At 44.7% G+C, this 24,350-nt stretch overlaps 1 protein-coding gene across 3 annotated transcripts in view; it reads right to left on the bottom strand.

The window, feature by feature from the left end:
• Window positions 1-1,705: 1,705 nt before the first annotated feature.
• The window catches only part of LRP8 (LDL receptor related protein 8), a 271,670-nt gene continuing 249,025 nt past the window's right edge, over window positions 1,706-24,350 (bottom strand). For all 3 annotated transcript variants that reach the window (XM_007062181.4, XM_027824600.3, XM_043553147.1), the window contains 9 exons: window positions 18,842-19,069; window positions 18,030-18,148; window positions 15,004-15,143; window positions 12,411-12,552; window positions 10,985-11,137; window positions 9,838-10,077; window positions 6,606-6,674; window positions 5,279-5,451; window positions 1,706-4,017 (listed from right to left, as the gene is read on the bottom strand). In XM_007062181.4, the coding sequence (XP_007062243.3) occupies window positions 3,979-4,017; window positions 5,279-5,451; window positions 6,606-6,674; window positions 9,838-10,077; window positions 10,985-11,137; window positions 12,411-12,552; window positions 15,004-15,143; window positions 18,030-18,148; window positions 18,842-19,069 (1,303 nt within the window). In that variant the 3' untranslated portion in view covers window positions 1,706-3,978. The remainder of the gene's footprint in view (window positions 4,018-5,278; window positions 5,452-6,605; window positions 6,675-9,837; window positions 10,078-10,984; window positions 11,138-12,410; window positions 12,553-15,003; window positions 15,144-18,029; window positions 18,149-18,841; window positions 19,070-24,350) is intronic.

Here is a 24,350-nt window from a genome sequence, read left to right as displayed (position 1 = left end):
TACAAATTACCTCCCCGAGTTCTCTGTCAGCACTCTTCCTGGGGACTCTGGCTCCAGCGTGGCCCTAATGGCCCTCCACCATATATGAGGGCATTCAAGCCCCCTGTGAGAGATTTGGTTCTACTGCATGCCTACAGCCTCTGACAGTGCTATTGTAATATAGACAATAACGGTCCAAAACATTACACCTGGGTTAGCTGATGGATTCCTGCAGAGCTGGAGCATTTTTGTTGGAGCTGGTTGGACAAGGCTTTTTCCTTCAATGAAAAACTTCATTTTTGGCAAAAAATTAAAAATCAAAATATCAGTTTTCAGGCATTCAGTGTTTCAATGAAAAATTTAAAATGTCAATGAAGGGCAGACAGCATTAGCGAAAAATATGCTGTAGTCAAAACCCAATTTTCAATGAAAAAATCATTTAGATGGAAAAATCTTTGACCAGCCCTAGTTTTTGTACATTATTGACTTTAATCTTGTACAGTTTTGGGGATTTTTTCCCTCCTTATTTAACCAGTCATGTAGTAGTTACCTGTAGTTAAACTTGGCAGAGCAGTGATGCTTACAAAATTAATCAGTAGCAGTGAGCGTTATGGATTTTAGCCTGTTTCTGGTTGATCCGGGCTTGGTATGTAATGAGGAGAATAGTAGTAGATTGCCATTTGGTCTTCCAAACCATACATAAGGTATTATGCAAGATTACCAAATGAAGTGTAACAGTTATTTTTGAAGTTTGGTTCTTAAGTGTATGTCTCCATGTCAGTAGATGCTGTGCTGTAATTTTGTTTTGGGTTTGTGAAGCTATTATTAATATAATGATGAGTACTATAAGACATCCATTGTTGGAATATCTGGGCACTCTTTAAATGGCTTAGATTAAAAGCAATAACACTTCTACATATGGCAAGCGAATGCACCATATGCCTCCTTTTACAGAACAGAGACAAAATGTAGTTTTTTGTAATGGTAAAAGTTAATATATTTGTGTGCAGCAGGCTGTCTTGGTTATATGAACCTCAAATTATATGGATTTTAGTTCTGTCACCTATATAAAACTTTACATAATGTAAGCATAACTGAAACATGCAGTATTTTCTGTGCAATTTGAAGGTGACAAACAGTCTGAGTAGAGAAAGAGGACTCGACGGTAGTCAGAATTGCCCATCGAGTATCCCTTCGTTTGCATATAAAGGTTATGTAGTGTCCAGGGTTGGGGCTGCACAGTTGTAGACTGGAAGAACAGGGATGTTAAATACAGACTGACTGGGACCATAAAGAGAACAGAGAATTCTTACATAGCTAGAATGTAGAGCAGCACTGCTATGTCCTGATTTGGCTATAGGCAATTAAAAGCTGACCCATTCCTTGGGACTAGTTCGATGTGTATGTGTCAATCAGAAGAGTCTGATATTTGCATAAGATCGTAATATTTTGGCATCAAAGTGCTGCAATTCTTAATAACAATTTTTCATTTATGTACTGCAGTGGTTTTCAACCTTTTTTCATTTGCAGACCCCTAAAAAAATTTCAAATGGAGGGCTAGACCTCTTTGGAAATCTTAGACATATAGTCTGCGGATGCCCAGGGGTCCACAGACCACAGGTTGAAAACTACTGTTCTGTGGTAATGACAACCTTTGCAGATCCCTTAGACATAGTCTGTGGAGAAAACCACTGATGTACTGTAAAATAACAGAACGCATCAGAAATCCCAGATAAAAAAAATTTAATCTCTCTGTGGAAACAGTGCACTGTTTTACAAATGAATTCATTTGGTTTTCAGTACTCCTTTTTATGTAAGTACAGCAAACGATATACAGACCATATTCTCCCCCCCACTCCTGCAATTCTTTTGTCCATAAAATGAAAACTGAAACACAAAAGGCACCAAGCAAGAACTCATTCTAACAGAACTTCATTATGACAGGACAGAGATCAGAACTGGTTACAGTGTTAAACAATGTCCCAACAATCCCAACTGTTTAAAATAATTTATTTAAAAAACAAATTTGGTGGCTGACTTCTTTTGATTGGTTACAAATCTGTAAAGTTTGAAACCAGCACTGGACATCAAATTAATTTAAAGCAGTTTGAAAAAATTGCTGCTTTTTATACACACATTTGTACAGTTTTTTTATTTTATTTTTTTAAAAAAGTATCAAAATTTAGAGCCTTCAAACATATTTACAGTTTGCTGTTAGTGTTATCACAGACATGTACAGCTCAGTTTTTGTTCTTTCCTTCATGCACACAGTGCATGGACTTGTAGTAGAAGAACTTTGCACATCCACCATTGTTCCAATTGGAGAGAATAGCCTAAGGGGTGCCAGGTCATCTAACACTGGTATGATAGTCCCAGAGTTGCTCAGCTTTAGGAACAGGTGAGAGTGAAAGGTCTTGTAAGGCAGTGGTCCCCAAACTCCTCCCCGCCGCCCCCAATGGTCTGCACCCTCCCCCAGGAGCGCAGTTGGGGGCTGGAAGCAGGGCCACGGTCAGGGCCAGGAGTAGAGCTTGATGGCATTCCCTCCCTGTCCCCTGTGGGGGCTGGCCTGAGCTCTGCCATGCCCCCCTTAGAGGGGCACGCCCCACAGTTTAGGGACCACTGTTGTAAGGATTTTTTGTTCTGTTTTTTTTTCCAGTTACCTTTTCAGCCATCCTACCAAGAGCTGTATATTCGAGGGCAGTCTGCTGAACATTTTGTTCTTTAACCCCTTTCCTGTTGCTCCACATTCCATGGACAACCTGCTGTGGTGAATGCACTGTTATGGTGCTGGATGTTCCAGTTACAGCCACTTGGAATATACCTGCTGTGAATTCCGGGTATGCAAGTTGGACTGCATCTCTGTGCTTCCTAACACTTCATTCATTTAAACAGTGTTAACAATCAGTAGCAGCACAGCAATAAAAGATTTTGTGATGAGCGATCTCCAGGGAGTTGATATATGACTACCAGACAGAGAAAATAATCACTTTTTATAAGCTGTAAAAAAGATTCCCATGGAGGAGAAAAAAAATGACAGATTTAGGTTTTCTTAAAAAATCCTACACCAAATAACCTCCATGGAGACAGACACGGCGTAAAGCTATGTTGAAACCTATAGGAGTTTCTTCTATGTGAGATACACTAAGTGAAGAGAAGTCACTGTATGGAGACATTTTGGATGTAAAGATTTTTTAAAAAAGGAAATCAAGGGTGCTAGTGCCTGAGTCCTGGGCCAGTACATTTGTCTGGGCTTGAAATACAAAGTAAACCATTTTGACAGCAGAAATTCATTATGGGAGTGCTTCATTCATTGACTATCCTATTGTACAGCTGTTTCTTACTCCAGTGGCTTTAGACTTCAAAGCAAATTTTCCATAAACATTCCTTAAGAATTCAATCCCCCTAATTCCCATAGACTTGGGCTAGTAGTTTTAAAATATATTTATATGTATATATATGTATATATTTATATGTCTGTATATCTATCTAGTCTAGACAGATATATGCACAGCAAGCCAAACATACAAAAAATAAATACTCTCACCCCTCTTTACAGAACAAATCTTATATCCCAATTTTGTTAATAAATATTCTAAACCGCTTGTATAGAATTTTTTTTACTTATGTTGATGGATAGCCACAAAGCATGTTCAACCTATTTACAAAACCTCTATAAATATAGTTTTAAAATGATGCATAGCTATTGAACCCGGCTGGTTACGTATACTGGGTTAGTAGCTCAGCAGTAGTAGCCTCTTCACTATCACGTATGGGTAGTGCAACAAGTTAAAACGTGTATAAAAGATTATACATACAAAACTCTCACATCCTTTGGATGTTTGCAGTTCATTATAACTTTGTGGTTACCCTTCTGCAACATAAATAGTAATTAATTAGGGGGAAGAAAAGGAAAGGCGGGGGAGGGTTCCATGATCCAAAGTGAATCTGTTCAGTGCATATTATGCCATTAGGTATGGGACTAGAGCAGCGACATGGTCCTCATGGTAACCCGTCATCTTCCAGGCTCAATGCTACACGCTGTGGAGGAAGGAAAACACAATAGTGGTAAATGCTTGAGTGACAGAGAATCATTTGATCTCTTTGGACCTGATATCTTACTCATGATGAATACCACCTCCCCTCACTAAAAAAAAAAAAAAAAAAAAAATCCCACTGATTTCAATGGAGTAATCCCTACACTGAGTAGTACTTATTAGTACCTGGTCCTTCATGCCTCCAATTCCCCTTCCCCCAAATGGGGATAATCATTATTTTCTTGCACTACAGATGTGGTGGGAGGCCAAGTTCATCAACGTTTGTGACACACATTAAAATCCTCGGATGGGAGGTATGACAGCAGCGCAAGGATTGCTATTATTACTCAGTCCGCGATATTGAGATAGTGCCCTTCCTCACTCCTGCACTGCTTTTACTCCTGTCTCTTTGTCCTCCCCCTCACGACTCAGTTACTATTCCTACACTTCATCCAAGCTGCCTGTTTCCTGAAGGGACACTCCCTTGAAGAAACCACTGTGTGGGTTCTGGTGTCTCCATCAGCAAGTCCCATTATGTAGTTACAGCAGAACCTGTAGAGCAAAGCATTACTCCTCCATCCCATCTCTATGCCTCATCTTGCTAAGGCAACTTTGCTTGACTCCCTTTGGAATCTCATTCACTCTTCACTGCAGAGCATTACACTTTTTAGTGGTTTGTATCTAATTATATAAGCAGAAAAGTATTGTGTTCCCCCTAGCAAATAGAAACTGGACTTTATTGTTGGCAAGAAAAGGCAGTGGATGGAAAAGAGTAAGGCATAAGTCTGACTGCAAGCTGGGGGCAGGAGAAAAACCCTTCCCACCGGGGTACAGCCTAACATTTAGCAGCAGTCATTGTCCCTGGTTTGAAAAACTCGTGTATAGGACAGCCTGTTCATTTTTCTTGCGTGTTATTAGTGCTTACCACTACAATGATGGGCGTGTTAGAGACATGAATTTCTCAGTGGGGTGACTTGCAGGGATTTAAGCACCCAGGGCCACTGGAGACAGGGTACCTGACTAAATGGACAATTGATCTAATCTCATATAGTAAATTCCTACTGTATGTTCCAAAGATATCGCAACATGAGCTACATACAAGTCTAAGAGTAATCTAAAAGACAAAAATTTGACAAACCCCTCATTTAATGTACTGTCTGATGCCAAGTAACTGTAATCAACCTCATGATCAGCTGAGATCATTCTGTAGTCAAACCTTCTTAAGAAAAAGCTTTTCCTTTGGGAGCTTGCACAGAGATACTTACTGCTGGGTAGACATGCCCTATTTGTGCAGTCCGCCCAATATGGATTTCCTCTTCATCCTCTTCTTCTGTTGTCTTTCTGTACACAGGGTTATCAAAGTTCATGCTTTTAGTGTTCTTCCTTTTCCAATTCCTCCAGATGAGGTACCCTCCCATACACAGCAAACCAATGACCGCTGAAGAAAAGAAGAGAAAAAGCTGTCATCTGGCTACTTGGGGAAGGCAAACATAGTCCCATGTGGACCTCTGCTCCTGTACCCTTCAAACCTGCAGTACAGTACAGTAACTCCTCACTTAAAGTCATCCCGGTTAACATTGTTACGTTGCTGATCAATTAGGGAACATACTCATTTAAAGTTGTGCAATGCTCCCTTATAACATTGTTCGGCAGTTGCCTGCTTTGTCCACTGCTTGCAGGAAGAGCAGCCCGTTGCAGCTGGCTGGTGGGGGCTTGGAACCAGGGTGGACCGGCAGCCCCACTATCAGCTCTCCCCTCCCCTAAGTTCCCTGTGCAGCAGCCGCCCAGCAGGCTATCAGTTGCCAGCAGTGCAGCTGTCCCTCCCCCACTGCCATGTGCTGCTCCTGCCCTCTGCCTTGGAGCTGCTCCTGGGAGCCTCCTGCTTGCTGTGCTTTGGGGGGGCTAATGTCAGGGTGTCCCCCTACCCCCTGCAACTCCCACTTATCCTATCTCCATAGAGCGGGGGGGACGGACAACGACAGGGGATACCACAGGGCTCAGGATGGAGGGAGCTTCCTGGCAGCAGCTACGGTCTCAGCTTGCTGATTAATTTAACAAGGCAGTGTACTTAAGAGTGGGGTCAGCATACTTAAAGGGGAAATGCCCACAACCCCCTGCCCCCTCCATTCATGCTGCCTTGTAGAGTGTGAGGCTACATTAACAACAATGAGTTAACCCTTGAGGGCTCAGCCAAGTGCTAGTTTATCATTTAGCAGGAGGAAATATCCCACCCTCTAACTCCACCACCTCAACCAAGCTTCACAGTCGTCATCGCTATGCACAGTATTAAATTGTTTGTTTAAAACTTATACTCTGTGTGTGTGTGTGTATATAGATATAATAGTATTCTGTCTGGCAAAAAAAAAATTGCCGGGAACCTACCCCCCCCCCGACCCCCCATTTACATTAATTCTGATGGGGAAATTGGATTAGCTTAACATCGTTTCGCTTAAAGTTGCATTTTTTCAGGAACATATCTACAACGTTAAGTGAGGAGTTACTGTGTATCAATAGTTCCCTGTGCTCCAGAAAAGTCTTTTACAAAAAGTTGTCAGGGTAGTCTCATTCTAAGCTTAAATCAAACTTGCTTACCAAGAAGAACTACAACTCCAATAATGGCTGCTCTAACAGTTGATCCAAAACCCTGCCCATCATTGGCATCTGTAACCATAAAAGAACAGTTCTGATTAATCAAACGGCACTAAAGATGGACCATAATTATAATGATAGCTCAAAATTTTTTTAAAAAACTAGGTTAAATTTAAAGGTATGTGGTCTATAAATAATATCTATTGTGTGCTTATATTTGATAATTAATCATCTTTAAACAAGACACTGAATCATAAAATAACTACTTAATAAGCCTGAGCCAGCAGCTTGCCATCTTTCTTAATTTTCATATCTTGCGCCCTGCTATATGGCTGTGTCACAACCATACAGATTCACTTCTAAATAATAAGAAACACCTTTGAAATGTGGGGTCTGTTAGTTTGCTAATTCCAGATGTCACTCACAACTGTGACAGTAGGACACAAGGACTAGGATCTCAAAGGAAATGAGAACCCAAAACAAGGGTTAGCGTTGCTAAGGGGCCTGCCCTTTAGGAAGAATTGGACATACCCCTGTACAGTGACAGGGCTTTACAGACGGGCACAGTTGACTGCTGAATATGGCCACAGAAAAGCACATGACGTTTGACCAACTCCCTTCTAAACCTCTTCATGCTGCCCCTTCATTAGCTTAACTATTAGGTGAAACCAGGTGCTCCCTCCCCATTAGAGGCTGAATGTGATTCTTCTACAGCACACCTAGGCTCCTGCTGTCCAGGGACTGTATAGCCGGTGCTTAGGTACCAGAGTTGAGTCTTCTGAAGTCAGAGCACACTAGGGCTAGCTTTAAGAAGTGCTGATGAAGAGCGGGGGTGTCTCTCAGACAATCAGCCTTCCAGCCTGAGAAGGACCAGCTTGGGGGAGAGCTATCCCCCCAAATCCCACACAATGCTAAGAAATACAGCACTTTGCATTACCTACTATCTGTTTGTTAGTGTAAGGTACCGGTAGTAGGGATAGAGTGCCACTTATGACTGTTTCTAGGTATTGAAATATCTCATAAGAATTTCATGTGTAATGGTCCAGTGGTTCAAAACTGGTTCTCCATGTGTATGGCTCATGGTGTTGTTTCTCCTGGCTCTGTGTGCATATATCTATTTACGTGTCCACGATGGTACACTCACACACTGAAGACTGCATGCAGTTCTGGTCACCCCATCTCAAAAAGATTTATTAGAATTGGAAAAAGTACAGAGAAGGACAACAAACATTATTAGGGGTGTGAAACAGCTTCCATATGAGGAGAGATTAAAAAGTCTGGGTCTGCTCAGCTAAGGGGGAATATGATAAGAGGTCTATAAAATCATGTATGCTGTAGAGAAAGGAAATAAAGTGTTATTTACCCCTTCACATAACACAAGAACCCCAGTGAAATTAATAGGCAGCAGGTTTAAAACAAACATAAGGAAGTTCTTCTTCACATAACACACAGTCAGTCTATGGAACTCATGGCCAGGAGATGTTATAAGGCCAAAAGTATAACTGGGTTCAAAAAGAATTAGGTAAGTGCATGGAGGGTAGGTCTATCAGTGGCTTATTGGCCAAGATGGTCAGGGATGCACCCCATGCTCTGGGTGTCCTCCAACAGTCTGAAGCTGGGACTGGATCACTCAATAATTGCCCTGTTCTGTTCATGCCCTCTGGCACCAGTCATGGTCTGATGACAGTATATTAAGGTAGCTGGACCACTGGGCTGATACAATATGCCAGTTCTTTCTTAATGTTTGGGCATAAAAAGGGAGGGTAGTTTGTAAAAAATCTGGCCCGTAATGGAAATTCTCTGTCTTTATCAAAGAGAGTAGATGACTCGTCATCTTGTGCAACACAGCTCCCTCTGGTAGCAACACAGCCACCAAGCTATTGCTCTATCAGGAGAAGAACTTTGTGGTTCCAAGCTATCTACATAATGCATTTGAATTATCCTCCTGTGGAGGTGACTACACCAAAGAATGCCGTGTGCAATAGCTAAGTTGAGCCTGGAAGGTTGCCTCAAAATTCAAGGGAATGTCATACAAGAGCAAACCAATAAATGGTAATGTCTCATTCTTCAAACTGTCTGTTTTGCAATCTTAACAGAATTAGCACTAAACTCAGAAATATACTGAATTTACTGTGACAAATCAGGAATAATTAGAGAAGGAGCTAACTCCTTCATCTACTGAGACACCAATGCAGAGAAAATAATGTAAAAGGTAGTTTATCCTTTTAAATGAATCCCCTTGGCAGGTAACTCTATTAAATAGACATTTTACCAGTTAATGAGATAGGTACCATAATAGTCCTTGTTAGAAATATTTTAATAAACATTGAATCTAATTATTTTCAGCTGGGGTTTGGAAGGAGATTTACATAGGTAAGAATGATAAGAACGAATTTGGAAGATTGATTCTGCTTTCTCAAGAGCACTGCGCACTGCTTAGCATCAAGTATCATGTGTCCTGTCTTGCTGATGAGAACAGGAATGCATGATTTATTTCTACACCTGCTTTGCAGATACAATGGAAATGATGCCTCTTTTGCTCAGTGCAGTGTTTGAAAAGCCAGAGGTCTTCTGTCTTATTGTTTTTAATCAATTACCAGTGAAAGGGGCTGTGTTGGAGGTGGAAATCTTCCTCTCTGTAGAACAGCAAGGTTATGGAAAGGCAGTTCAGCTTCCCTGCATTGCCCTGCCAATGTGTTGCAACCCTGACCTACAGGGATCACCTCCAAGAATGGGAAGGTAGTTAAATCCTTCATGGTTTATTCAGTACTTAGCCTGAGACCGACAATAAAGAAGCCAGTTAGTGCCCTCTGCTGGCAGTATTTTTTGCGATGTGGACATCAATCCACGGAGATACTCGTTTTAATGGAAAACTTTGTCAGAGGTATTTCAGAGCAGGGCTCCATGAACTTTCAGAGCACTGTGCTGAGAAAAACAGGTGCAACTTTCTTTGAGAAATAGGAACCTTAAATGCTGTGGGTGTAAGACTGAATCCCAGGGAATCAGACACGACAACCTGGAACCAAAGAGTTCAGAGAAACTGGGAACACTTTTCTATTATCATAATGAAGGAGTTGAGATGAAAAATCTGATTTTATTTCTGCCCATATATGCATGCCTGTGTCTGACATGCATATAGCACATCTGGCCTGCCAGCTCTCATACTAGCTCATGGATCTTTGTGATACTCCTATGCCTGGCAGAAAGTAAAGAAGTAGGAACCTGAATCTCTTACAGTGCTGGGATAAATTGCTGTTTCCAGTTGTCATTATCTTTGTGCCTATTAGGCTAGACGTGGTTGTGGGTAAGCCAACACCTGGGGTTGTGATGGAGAATTGTGATACAGCTCTTGAGCTCTCTCTACTGACATTGCTGGTGTTGCTAGTTGTTGCTGCAATGATGGTGGAAATCATAGTTGTGGTGATGGTGGACACCGGAGTTGAAACTGGCTCAGTTGTTGAGGCAGCTGGAAGATCTGAAAAGCAACCCCCATATAGTTAAAACAAAACAAGGACTCTGAAATCTGGTAAAAGAAGTCTGAAAAGCAGATCTCACATGGTGCTAAGGAGCACTCCTTTCCAGATTTGCTAACGGATAGGAGTCTGGTTTCTATTCCTGATTTGTTATGTGGCCCATTGCCTTGCTATACCTCTGTTTGCCCATGTGCAAGATGGAAATGAAATAATTTACGAAGTTCACAGTGGTGTAATGATGCTTAATTCACTAATATCTATGAAGTGCTGTGGGTGGAAGGTGCCATAAAGAAGTTCAAAGTCTTTATCATACTTTTTTGGCTGTGGGCCCCCAAAATTCAGAACTCGCACCATGTGGAAATATTAGGTAAAATTCACCTCTAGTAGCTCCCAGGAAGAGACTAGAGTTCACTGAAGATGAATGTGGCCTAATATTCCTAAATATACAATATACATCACTCACACCTCATGGGGCGGTGTTAATGAATGATTTTATTGACCAGCTTCACCACCATGATTTCAAACCACTCCCATGTGTAGCACCTGATCCAAAGCCCACTGAATTCAATGGGAGTCTTTCCATTGAGATCAATGGGATTTGGATCAGGAACTTCGTCTTTGTTCCCTTTCATGCATTTAGCTTTTCTGATTACTCTTTGTGAATAAACAAATTCTCAATAAAGTGACCCTCCAGACCAACAAAAATATCAGGCTATGTGCAAAAAGGTCCCAAACACACAGACTACCATAGCTAATGGTTCCTGCACTGTTGTGAGAGAGGGAAATTTCACTGATGATGTAAGTTGGTTTCGTGGAAGGGTGGGGTACAACTGGTGTGGCTCGAAGGAGCTTGTGCCGAGTAACACCAGGCTAAGAGAACGGTCTCTGCATTAAGGTGGTTGCTTTTACCTTTGTAGCATTTCTTCATATCAGGGTGCAGCCACATGTTGTCAGGACAGGCACACGTATACTTGGGAGAATGGAGAGAGATTTGCGGTGCGGGAAGACACAGGTATTCACAGCCTCCATTGGGTTGGGAGCTGAGCTCACAGGAATCTGGAGCTGTTCAAGGTGGGGAGGGGGAAAAGCAAATGTATTGTTTCAAACCATGCTCATCAATTTATCTTTGTTCATAGGAAAGAGACCCCTCCCCCGAATGAGATTCTGTTCTAACTCAGAACCCCTAGGAGTTTTCCATCTTCTAGAGCTCTTCCATTTGTATGCAGGAAGGTAGCAGTAGCCGCACCATTGTGCACTCCCACTTTCATATACTATATGCAACAGTTTTGCTTTGCTTTGATGGTTACAGCAGGGGATGGGGAGTCAGGACGCCTGGGTTCCATTCTTTGTTATTCCACTGACTGAGTAAGTCACTTAAGGCATTGTTTTCAAAGCATCCTCTAATTCTGGCCATCCAGCTCCTGCTTTTCAGTGATGCTGAGAACTCATACCTCTAGTGGAATCACTGAGAGCTACAGATACTCAGCATTTCTGAACATCAGGCCCTCACTGTCTCATGCTGGGCAGACCTTAAAATTTTCAGCTTCACCTCTGCCTCAATTTACTTGGCTGCTTAATAACTCTTGCCTCACAGGTGTTTTTAAAGCACTATGAGATCTTCAGATGAGAGCTTCAAATTGTCTTGTGGGGTTTCCTGCTCAATACTATAGATCAAATGTACTCAATTTACAAGCAAATCATGATCTGAATTTCAAGTTTGTTGATGATCGTCAGTAATAAAACTCTTCAGTTAGAATTTTGTGCTGATTATGCTGAACCAGGAAAGAGTCCAGCTCCTCTCTTAGTTGTGCAGGCTTTTCAGTGCTAGCCCCAGTAACTAGTAGGACAAACATTTTTCTCACTGAGCCTATCTGACCTGGAATACACAGAGGGAGCATATCTACTGAGTAAGAAGGTGCCATTTCACAGCTGTTGTCTCATAATACCCACAGTCTCAAAGCTGTCTCCCAGCCATGTTCTTCCCACTAAGAAAACGGTGAGCAAGTTACCTTGTTCAGAGGTCTTTCAAGTCCTGAGTGACACTGCTAAAAAGTGTCACCTCAAATAAACAGCAGGCAACAGGCTGCTCTGATCACTCTAAGACTAGACTTCCAAAGGAAAGCTGCTAATTAAATTATTATAAACAAATTGCAGGTTTTTCAATGAAAAGCACCCGCTGAATTAACTATGCAGGAATTTCAAACATCAGGCATTCATTTTATATTAGCAGCATCTGCCTTACCGCTCCATCCAAGACAACGGGGAGGCATTTTATTTACCAACTCAAATGAATGAATGGTGTTTGGACTATGGGAGCACTGATGGCATGCCTTACCTTTTGGCTGCTTTAGCTCATGAAAGACCACAATATCATGAGGGTTATTGAGATTCTCTGCTAAAATAGAGATGTCCAGGCCATTCAACCTGTTTGCACTGAAGATTGCCTCGTTCTCCAGGTCAGTCCAGAACACCTTATCCTGCAGAACACACACAGGCATTTTGATTTGGGTAATGCAAACCTCATGAAGTGTTCGATTCTGGTTCTCCAGCAGCCCCGAGGGCCATTTGGGGCAAGGCTGCCTACATCTCAGCTTCTTTTGCACATTAATCAGAGGCATTTTAAGTACATGCAAAACAGACAGGTGCTAATTTTTCAGTATGTTATTGGCGTGTCCTCTACTCCAGCTGGAGACAGCGGCGGTCAGCACTTTGCAGAATCGCGTACTAAACGATCTAGAGACATCTGCTGAGACTGAGAAAATCTTGTCATTTTGTGGTGCTGCTGGATGATGACATGCCACTTTTAGCTTTGCAACACAAAGATTCAAGTGTCTCAGTGTCAGGAGGTGGTAACAGATCTAGAGAGCAATATTTACAGAAGGGCAAAAAATGCTTAGTTCCTTAGCCCTGGTCTACACTGGGGTGGGGGGTGGGGGTCGACCTAAGAAAGGCGTATCTTAGTTCGACTTACCTGGCCGTGAGGATGGCGGCGAGTTGACCGCTGCCGCTCACCCGTCGACTCCGCTTCTGCCTCTCGCGAGCTGGAGTTCCGGAGTTGACGGGGAGCACGTTCGGGGATCGATTTATCGCGTCTAGATGAGACGTGATAAATCAATCCCCGATAGATCGATTGATCACTACCCATCGATCCAGCGGGTAGTGAAGACCTGCCCTTAGAGTAGCTTTGGGGCTGGGTGGGAGGGGAGAACACTCTGAGCAGGCCTGGATACAGAGTGGCCATGTCCATTATGTTTAGTGAAAGAAGAGTTTTTGTGACTCCAATGGCCGTGGATTTTGAATAGGATTTGAAGGAATTTGTTAGAAATCTTAGTGATCCCTGTACCACAGTGAAAGTGCCAGTGAAAGCTGATCTTCCTTCCCATTCCAAAGATGTGACCTCAATTGAGCAAGTATCTCTGTAGGGCAAAACCACTTATATTCTTAAAGAATCTAACACTGCAGCAATGGATAAACACTAAAGAGGGAGCATCCAAAAGACCCACTTCTATCTCCTGCAATGATATCTTTAGAAGCAAGTGGCACTTTACTGCAGATTGAGAGATACCTAAATAGCACAACATAGTAAGACACAGTAAGTGGGAACTGAAGGCTACTGAGACGGATTTAGTTGTAGGAAGGTGACCTGGCTGACAGATGAAAAGATAACACTTGCAACGTCTTTTAATAAGATGAAATACATAGCTGGAGGGGGAAGGGTGGGTTCTCAGGAGCTAGTTCAGAGGAGATTGTCTTTTATCTTGAGAAAAGATTCAGATAAAGGAAGGGGGTATACAGAACATTCTTGGTTAACAAACACTGTAAAAGGGATTCTGCAAACACTGTTGATGTAGTACTTAATCTAATGCACAGTCCCACTGAAATCAGCAAGGTTATGCATGGCAATAAGCACACCAGGGCAGTACGTGCCTACAGGATCAAGCCCTTAATTTTGTGGCAAGTAGAGTGTGAATCCTTCGGCTGTCAGGGCTGTGCACCAGAGCACGGCCAACTCAGCTTGAAAGAGAGAGAAATGTCTGGGTTTATGTTTAAATTGGATAAGTAAATGACACTTTCTTGGGAAAAATCCTGCCATCAGACAAGTGCACTGGGTCCTCAATTCTTCCCAGGCAGAGAGGCTCCCCACTAACACCACTGCCAGCTCCCAAAGGGCTTGTACAAATTTCTATCTGGATACACTGATCCTTGTTGCAGACTGTCAAGCAGTAGCATATAATGACTGCGCAAACAATTAGCAACCTGCCAGGCTGAGGAAGGGAGCACACGCTGCATGGGCCTGGGAAAATGCAAAGCAAGGAAATCACAGTGCAGATGAGTTGTAAGAAGTGTTCAGAGCAAACTGCAGTGTCAAATTCAAAGCCATTAGCGCACATAAATCCCTGCCATACACCCAGATGAGAGGACGCCCTGTGTTCAAGGGGCTTGATCCTAACGGGATGCTTTAGCACCTCCTGTGAAGCTCCCACTGAAGTCTTATCTCACAGGAGATGCTCACTCAGCAGGATCAGGCCTTTAGTTAGTGAAAAGCTATATGTCCTGACAATCATAGCAAACTGCCTGTGTTTTCTCCTGCCAATGATTTGGCCATTACACAAGCAGTTAACATGACTAAGATCAAATTTTGCCATTAGCCCACTTCAGTTATGCAGGCGGTGCCAGTTTAGGCAGGGTGCTCTTCCCCACCACAAAAGTAATGCATTACATAGCTGCATTTGACTGATTGCGTCTCTCAGTGAAGGAATACTCCTTGCTGAACTCACATCAGATTAATGGCTTTTTGCAGCAGCTGACACATCCCATGAGCTTCCTGTGCTGTGCTCAGGGCACAGCTGTCACGCAAGAGGTGTGTAAAAAGAGATCCTGTGGCTTCCTGCACTCCCCAGCCAGCTCTGCACCTTCTTCACGCTTACCTCAAACACAGCTACTCCGAAAGGGTGGCTCAGGTCGTCAGCAGAAGAGATGAGAACTTTCCTATTGCCGCCACTGAAGTCAATGCTGGAAAGTAAGTGCAGCTTGGAGTCCACCCAATATAGACGCTGATTCAGCAAATCTGAGACAGGAAATGTGACAAGGCAGAATGACTGTACATGCAACTACAGCCTTTTTTGCTATTGCCCGATCTTTTCCCTGTTGGCCGAGTGGCTACTTCTCCCTGGGCTGCTGAGCCCTGTTATTTATGATGGTGGCTGAAACCTTGGTTCACTGCCCAGATGCACTGAACCAGGCGCCCATAAATAATAGGCTCTGATGTGTTTGTGAGAGATGCTCGATCGCCAGCCTGGATCGTGACGTAGTCCCCTCTCTGATCAAGTAGAACAGGCCAGCGGCCTTGTTGGCTTCCCAACTCCACCCCAGCAATGTCCCTCAAATTTGGGCTTGTCTTCGCAGACAGCGCAACAGTGGCACTTTAGTGAAGATGCTACTGCGCCGACAGGCAAGCTTCTCCCGTCAGCATAGTTAATCCACCTCCCCGAGTGGCCGTGGCTCTATCAACAGGAGATGCTGTCCTGTCGACACAGCAACAGCGGGGGTTTGGTCAGTATAACTGCATCACTCAGGGGGCTGGATTTTTCAAACCCCTGGGCGATGTAGTTATACCCATATCCGGCAACTCCAGGCCTGGAAGGATCTTTTCGAAGGCTGAGAGGCTAGTTCATTCTCCAGACCACTTAATCTGTGGCTTTTTACTGAGACTCCTGACGAAGGTGCAGTTAATGCTAGTAATGATGGTGGTTTCCAATGCTGAGTGACTTCACATTTTCATAAATTCATAGATTGTAAGGCAGAAGGGACCATTGTGATAATCTGGACTAACTTCCTGCATAATACAGGCCATAGAACTTCCATGAATTAATTCCTGCTTCAAGTCTAATAGTTGTGTTTGAACTAGAGCATCTCTTAGAAAAACGTCCCATCCTGATTTAAAAATTTCCAGTGATGGGGAATCCCACTTTCTCAAAGCCATTCCTGTGTTTCAGATTCAAGGATATTTCATTTCACGGACAAGGATGACACTGAGAACACAAAAGACTCCACCTTGCCCAGACGCCAAGAGGGGAAGAAGTGGGAGAAGGTGACTTGTGCCACTGTGGAACTTCATGAACTGAGCTTTTCTTCCTAGGACAAATGCTGATTTTGGATGAGATCAGCTAACCTCAATGCAAAGGGGTGACTGCCACTCATAAAAGCAATCATTTCAAGCTCTGGGTTGAAATGCTAAGCATTCATTTGTTGGTGAATTAATAACAAGGCCAAATGTTATGAATTAGTAATAGTAGTAGTAACCTGTGATGTAGTGGACAAAATTGCCTGCCATCACAGCAGGGGTTAAAGAGAACCTTTGGGTCCCGCTATCCCCAGCCCATTATATCTGCAACTAATGTCAGGCCTGTAGGGGGAGAAGAGGAGAGAGTCTGGCTCAGTTTGGGGCTGACTGGTGAAGAGGCAGGAGCTAGCTGCCTCCCTACCAGAGAGGGGTGACTAGCCTGCCAGCTGAGGCAGCCACCAAGGAGTAAGCACTGTCTACCCAGCCAAGGGAGGCTGTGGAGAAGACCTAGGAGCCTCTGACAACTGAAGTAACTGAATGACGGAAGCCCAGAGGCATTGTGGGGTTTGGCCTCACCAGACTTACTGCTGCCCTGCCCACAGGAGCCTGGGACCGGGGCAAGGTACCACCCAAAGCCAACGAGAGGGAACTATGGGAGGCAAGCCTCGCCAGCGAATTAGACTTTAAGGTCATGCCCCACACTGAAGAGACGGTGGTTGGAAGTAGCCCAGGACAGTGGATTTAGACTCCCTAAGGCCCCCTGTTCAGAGGTCGACTCATACAGGGTTGTGGGCTGGGACCTGGTGGAGAGGGAGGGCCCATGTCTCCCTACTCCCTCTGCCTAAAAGAATGAGGCACCTTGACGAGGGAAACAAGGGGCCAGAGGTCAGGCATGCCAACCACTAGGCTGCCTAACCCTCCAAACACCCTGTTACCTAACCCTTCCACACTGAGCGGGTCTAGTGGTTTTTATTCTCCTTCACTTGTTCACATCAAAATTCCCGACTGCAATACTAACCAGGGTTAGCGCTGATCCAATGTACTACTGATTAATTTAGGGCCAGACTGCCACTTGCTCTGCAAGTTCAAAAGAAGCTTCCCCTCCTTGTGCAGAAGCAGAGCACAATTTCAGTCCCTCCTTGTGCCACCAGGGTGCAAGATACCACAGATAGGGGACATGGTGCCACCCCTGCAACACCTCAACCAGCACAGCTAGACTGGTGGGCAGGGGGAGTATGCTGGCCCTCATGAAGGGAGATAGCAGCAGGCAGCTGCTCCCCCTTCATGCCAGGAAGCTCCATAAGTAATTCTGCCTCCATGGGCTTCCCATGGAATGGTACAGCTCTGCACCATCTCCAAAGAATGGCTGTACCTTATAGTCACAAATAAGCCCTTAAGCATCACAGCACATTTATATGGCACTTTTATAAACATGGAGTCAGTCAGATCCCTCTCCTGACGAGCTTGGGATCCTGTCAGCATTCACTGACTAGCACAGTGCTTGCTACTCTGATGAAACTACTTACCGTCCTAAGCTTTGAGCTAGTCAGTGAGTGTTGCCAGGACTGCGCCCTAAGAGGAGCAAGATAAGACATGGGTCAACAGTTCAAGTACAGGAGGGTATGAAGGATGTTCACGGAGAGGCAACACCCTGATAACCTGCCTCAGTGGAGACATAGATCACATTACACCATGACCCTCTGTATTAGAGGGAACTTGCTTGCCGCTTGTTTGTGTGACAGATGCTTGTCATATCAAAGAAGCCTGGATTTTCAAGGATTATGTTGTTTTTTTCCCATTCCTGTATAACAATAAACATAAATTTAATGAAGCCACAAACATTGGGAGCTTTATCACTTGCACTGATCTATTACTGATTCTGCGACTTACCTAGTGTGATGCCATTCGGCCACTCAATGTTGTCTGTTACCAGCACTTGCCGATCCATACCATTCAGGCCAGATTTTTCAAGTTTAGCTTTGTCTCCCCAATCAGACCAGTACATGTATCTGAAAGAGCCACAGAAAGGAAAAGTCAATAACTCACACTAAATGCAGGGGTGACCCTACCCCAAGAGATCTGTGTGCATAATTTGAGTAGGTTTCTTAAATCAGGAAGTGTGGTACCCTTTTGTACTCAGTGGTTTAGGCCTTTGCTATTCTAATCCATTTTAACATCTGCGCAATGGAGCTGATGGGTTCCTACTGTATGATCTAACCTGAAGAGCACGTACCACAGGACTATATTACACCAGGGCTTAAAAATATTCTTTAGCACATGTGAAATAGCTCTTGGAATTTCTGCTGGATCTTTGGCCTTCTCTGCATCCAGCACTACAAACATGTGCTCTTTCAGGTGTGCATCAGACTACCTCAGTTTTCATCACAAATCATGTACCCTACTTCAAAATGGACCAGCTCATCCACATCTGACACATGAACAGTGCAAAAGAATTTCTGAGATGTAATTTCAAAGCTGCTTTTAATTGTGACCGGAGGACTCAGTGTTGCAAAGATTTACGTGTGTGCTTTAACTTTCAGCACGTCAGCAGTCCCACTGCGTTAGATGGAACTACTCACGTGCTTAAAGTTACGTAGGTTTGTATGTATTGGTAGGATTGGGACCAGAGTTTGAGAGCTCATGAGAGGAGTGAAAACAAGACTGGAACATGCCATGACACAGAACTCCATCTTCACACCTACCCCCGTGTCGGATCAACTGCTATGGCTCTGGGCTCGCTTAGGTCAGTGCTAAAAAGTGTTGTCCTCTTGCTTCCATCAGCAGTGGCCACAGAGATGGTCTTGTTTCCTGAATCTGTCCAGTAGATGTTCTTGTGAATCCAGTCCATCGCCAGACCTTCGGGGGAGTTCAGCTGACTGTCTATCAAAATCACCTGCTCGGCTGTGTCGCTGGCTTTGTCTATGTAGGCACTGCAAAGACAAGCATCAATTAACAGCACAATAAGAACCAGTGCAGATAAGCAAGTTGAAAAGCTGCAGCCTTACAAGGAGGAGGAAATGCGTTACAAAGATGAACTCGGCAACTTACTGAACTAGGGCACAAACAGCATGATTATCTCAGACTCCCTCACTGTTGTAACCTTTATTCTTTCATTCTTTCCCCCCTGCCTTTTGCTTATGGTCACCCCTTTGTTTTTTCATAACTATTTGGATTGTAAGCACTTTGTGGCAGGGAGCTGTCACGTTTATTTCTTTTAAAGCTCTGTGCACACTTCATGTTTGACAGGATGTCCCTGATTCAGCAAAGCATTTAATTTTAAGCATGTGACTTCAACAGGACTTAAGCACATGCTAAAAGTTAAGTGAATGCTTAAGTGAACTGATGAATAGGGATGGAGTTAAGCACGTGTTTAAAGATAAACGCACTGAAGTGCGTTGCTGAATTAGGACCTATGTAATTAATAATAATTAAGGCTAAGATTATGTAACAGAGGTGGCAGAAGCCACGGAATCCGTGACTTCCAGCGACCTCCGTGACATTGGGGGTCCCGGCAGCTGAGCAGCCTCCACAGGTGGTGGGACCCCCGCAATTGACCGGCTGCTGCCACTGGCAGCGACCCCTGAGCTGCCCAGCGGCTCCACCACCACGAGCAGCTCCCCCCTGCCTCCCACTGGCAGAGGGACCCTGGAGCTGCTCAGGAGCCGCGGGTGCCCCCCACCAGCTCCCCAGCCACCACCACTGGCAGGGGCACCCCCAGCAGCTGCTCAGCCGCTGCGAGCAGCCGGTACCCCCACTCCCATAACTCCCAGCCGCTGGCGGCAGAGGGACCCTGGAGCTGCTAAGCAGCCATGGACAGGGGGGTCCCCTGCAGCTTCCCAGCTGCCATCGCGGGTAGAGGCACCCCTGCAGTTGCTCAGCTACCGTAAGCAGCCCCCCAGCTCCCAGTGGCGATGGCAGAGGCAGCCTGGAGCTGCTCAGCAGCCAAGGGCCGGGACCCGCCGCAGTTCCCCAGCCTCTGCTGCTGGCAGGGCCCCCCCACAGCTCCCCTGCCATTGTGGGTGGTGGGGGACTGCCCCACAGCTCCCAGCCCCGCAGGGGGACCCCTCCCAGCACTGGGTAATGGGGTCCCTGCAGCTCCCAGCTGCTGCGGGGCAGGAGGGTGCTGGACCCTCCTCCCTCCGCATTTTGTCAGGGATGTTTTTAGTAAAAAAGTCAGGGACAGGTCACGGCTTCCGTGATTTTTTGTTTATTGCCCATGACCTGTCCATCACTTTTACTAAAAATACCCATGACCAAATCGTAGCCTTACTAATAATTTTTTTTTCATCTACAAATAGCTTAGCAAAGGGATTCACAGTTATGAGAGCTGGGGAAGAGGGTTAGACACTGAACCATTATCCAAGCTGGCTGGGGCACATTAATATCCGTGACAACTTCAAAATATCTTTAAAAATACTAATAGAAAAACCAAACTTCACCTGCACACTCCATAAGTAAGCCAGTGTCACTCCTAACAACACACAGTGAGGCAGCTTCTGCTCTGTTATGCCTGTGTCATTCTGGAGTAACTTCAGTGAAGTGAATCTACACAGAATTACGCTGGATTTGCACCAGGATAAGAATGGAATCTGCCCTATATGTGCTAGTTTTCTTGAAACAGGACCATTTAATATTGACCACAAGAATAATTTATTATATTTTTAAAATAGATATAATTACAAAATAATGGGTCATGACATTTTCCCTTGAACATCTGAAAATGTAAGACCACTCATCCACTAACATCCTATATTATTGATCAACCTGGCCCAAGGTAATGAGAAAAGAAGCCAAGTGCTGCCAGAGTACAACTATGGCACAGAGAATTGGAAACAAATTAATGTCAAGAGGCAGAAAGCTCTGAAGTCTTGGTATTGCTTGCAGCCAGAGCAGCCTCTGCTACAATAAACTATGCAGGATCAGGTTGGGTTAATACTTTGGACAACAGACTTTCAAAGGAAGACTCAGGTGATACAAAAGTAGTCCTGGTGAGTCAGGAGGTGGCCCTCTGAGCCAATACTAAATGCAAGGCACTGGGATGTACTTCTAGAGGATGGAAAAATATATTTCTGACCTCATTTATCACCTCTATTGAAGAGCCCAGAGCATTTTTGTAAGACAAGAGTTAACTGCTGTGTCCTGCCCTAATTCCAACTTGGGTGATTACATTCTGACTATCAGTATTTCCCCCCACAGTTGCAGTTGGAAACAGTGTTTTTTTAACTTCCTGTCCCAGACTGTTGTGCAGTAGCAGGGTGCTTTCACCCTCAACGGGGCTGCACTACAGCAGCGAGCACACTGATGTATACCCACGGTTCAGAAAATGCTTTGGGATCCTTCAGAATGAAAGGTTCTTGGTTGGAGATGACATTTTCTGCAGCCCAGCGTCTCCCTCAATTCTTGATGTCTGGGCTGCTCTGCTCACTCTTGCAGCTCATACAGGCAGAGCGGCGTTTTGGTGCCTCCACTCTGGCCATGCCCATTCCGCGCCTGCTGGCGGCCAGATTCTCTGACTCGTGTAGATAGCAGTTTCCGTGCTGCTGCCTTCTCATCTGCCTAACGGGTTTTTTTTTTTACTACTTTTTGGAGCAGTTCTCCCTCGCTAGCCCCTTTCCCCACCCAAGCCAGTTTTTAATCAGGTGGTGGAAACCACCTCTGCTTCAATGCCTCCCTGCTGGCTCCTCTGCACTTTTTAGGTATGGCCAAGTAGACTAAAAAACACCCAACTCCAAATGGTGCTCCTCTGAGCCTACCTTCCTGGGTTCAGTAGATTGTGCACTGTGCCCAGCCTGCACTCAGCCTTTCATTCGTAACTCTGTTAGGTCCTGGGACTATGAGTTGGATGGGCAGGTGGGATGCCCTACCCACCAGAGCAGCCACGACTCTAATGTGGGAAAAATGGACTGGGAGTCTCTGGACAGAGCAGAGAGAAGCTCCAAGGACGAGGAGGATCCTTTTCAGCTGACTCAGGGTAAGTCCCAAGGTGCCCCTGGAGAACAAAGAGGGGAGACTCACAGGGTCACTAATCCATCTCAAAGTCTTAAAATAGGTCCTGTGGGGGACCCTTGATTGGGGTGACGCACACGACTTACATCCTGGGAGAGGAGATGAGGGATGGCCAGAAAGTTGAACGCTTTTTGGACACACACATGAAGCAGGTAAGGACACCACGCTTGCCTCAGCCAGGTCAGTACTATAAAAAATAACCGTGGCCTTGTCCTGTCTCATCTTGTTCATCACTCTTAGAATTAGTGGTGCTGGAGGGAATGCGTAGAACAGGCCCTTCGTCCAGGGAAGGAGAAAGGTATCTCTCAGAGAGTGGTGACCTAAGTGTCCTCTTGAGAAGAATATGGAGTACATCTTGTTGCTGAATGTGACGACTAGATACACCTCTGGAAGTGCCCACTTTTGGAATATCCTGTGAAGAATTTGAGAGTCCAACTCCCATATTTAGTCCTGGGAGAAACGCCTGCTGAGCATATCAGCTGGGACATTCTGGACTCCAGGAAGGTAAATGGCTGAGATCTGAATCTAATGGGCTGTAACCAGTTCCATAACTTGGGCACACAGGGAAGGGAATCTTGGTCCTCCCTGTTTGTTGATATAAAACATGCAAGCCACATTGTCCTTCATGATCTTGATTGATTTGCCCCGATCAGTGGTAGGAACTGAAGGCAGGCGTTCCTGACTGCCCTGAGTTCTAACAGGTTGATATGGAGACAGGCTTCCTCAGGTGACTATCTGCCCTGAGTTGTGAGGGTTTTCTCCCCACCCTAAAAGCAATGTGTCCATTGTCACAGATAGTGTTGGAGCTGAGCAGATGAAAGGAATGCCTGCGCAGACACTGAATTCATTTTTCCACCAGTCTAGGAAGTTCTTCGCCTGGAGGGAAACCGTGACCTGTATGTCCAAGCTGTGTCTGGTTGAGGAATAGATCCTTCTGAATCAGCCTAGAAAGCAGAGGAGTCATAGTCTTGCATACTTGGTCACAACAGTGCAAGCTGCCATATCACCAAGAGCTGCTGCAAACAGTTCCTTACTGTGGTATGGGCTTCCAAGAATTGTCCCAACCAGGTCTGCCAAAGTTATGAATCTGTCTGTGGGAAGGAAGGCCCTGGCTGCCAACAAATCCAAATGTGTCCCTATAAATCGTATTCTTTGTTCAAGGGCTAATGTGGATTTTTTTAAGTTTAGCTGGAGACCTAATTCCCGGAAGAGAGAGAGGGCTGTCTGAGTGGAAGTTAGTACTGCTTCATAAGACTGGCCCTCAAGTAGTCAGTCATTGAGTTATCAGAAGACTAAAATTGCTTCTTTCCAAAGGTAGAAAGCTACTACTGCTTGTACCTTTGAGAATACTCTTGGGGCCAAAGAGAGGCCAAAGGGAAATACTCATTTTTGAAAATGAACCTGACCCATGGTGAAACATAGATATTCCCTGTCTGCAGAATGTATTGCTATATGGAAATAGGTGTCCTGTAGGGTTAGGGCCAAAAACCAGTCTCCTGCATCTAGAGATTATAGCTTCCAGAGTCACCCCCCTGAACTTTTGAGACTTTAAAAATTTATTCAGCCGTCTTAGATCTAAGATCAGTCTTCACCATCCATCTTTCTTTGGCATGAGAAAATACTTTGAGTAAAACCCTTTCCCCCTGTGAGAGGATGGGACTGGTTCTATCGTTCCTAATTGAAGGAGAGAATCTACCTCTTGACTCAGTATAGCCTCGTGAGAGGGATCCCTGAAGGATGGGGAAGGGGAGTGGGAGGGATGTAAAGTGGATGGTGTAAACCAATGTTATAGCCCACTTGTCTGTTGTAATACACTGCTAATCCTGTTAGAAATGGGAAAGGTGATCTCCAAAAGAAGGAAGCTGGGCAAAAGGTTGCAGCTTGCGAACTTAGAGGTGAGGGAGGAGTTGAGCCCTCAACCAACCTGTCAAAATTGTTGTTTCAATTATGACTGGGTTGGATTGTTGTTTCAATTATGACTGAAGGAGGATGAGAAGCTCCTTTCCTCTTGAGTTTTTGTCTCTTTCTAGTCAGCTCAGTGGTTCTGTGAAATCCAGAGAACTGGGCTGGGTGTGATTTCTTGATAGTTTGAGAACTGTTAAATCTCCTCTTGTTTGTAGTAGAGGAAACGTCAGTCTGGCCCTGGAGTCCTTCAGCGTGTGCAAGGATTCATCTGTAGTCCCTGAGAAGAGCTTCTGACCATCA

This window comes from Chelonia mydas, chromosome 8 (assembly GCF_015237465.2).
Source record: "Chelonia mydas isolate rCheMyd1 chromosome 8, rCheMyd1.pri.v2, whole genome shotgun sequence".
Taxonomy (NCBI): Eukaryota; Metazoa; Chordata; order Testudines; family Cheloniidae; genus Chelonia; species Chelonia mydas.
The sequence above is the reverse complement of the archived record's forward strand: the minus strand, read 5'-3'. Positions and strand labels throughout refer to the sequence as shown.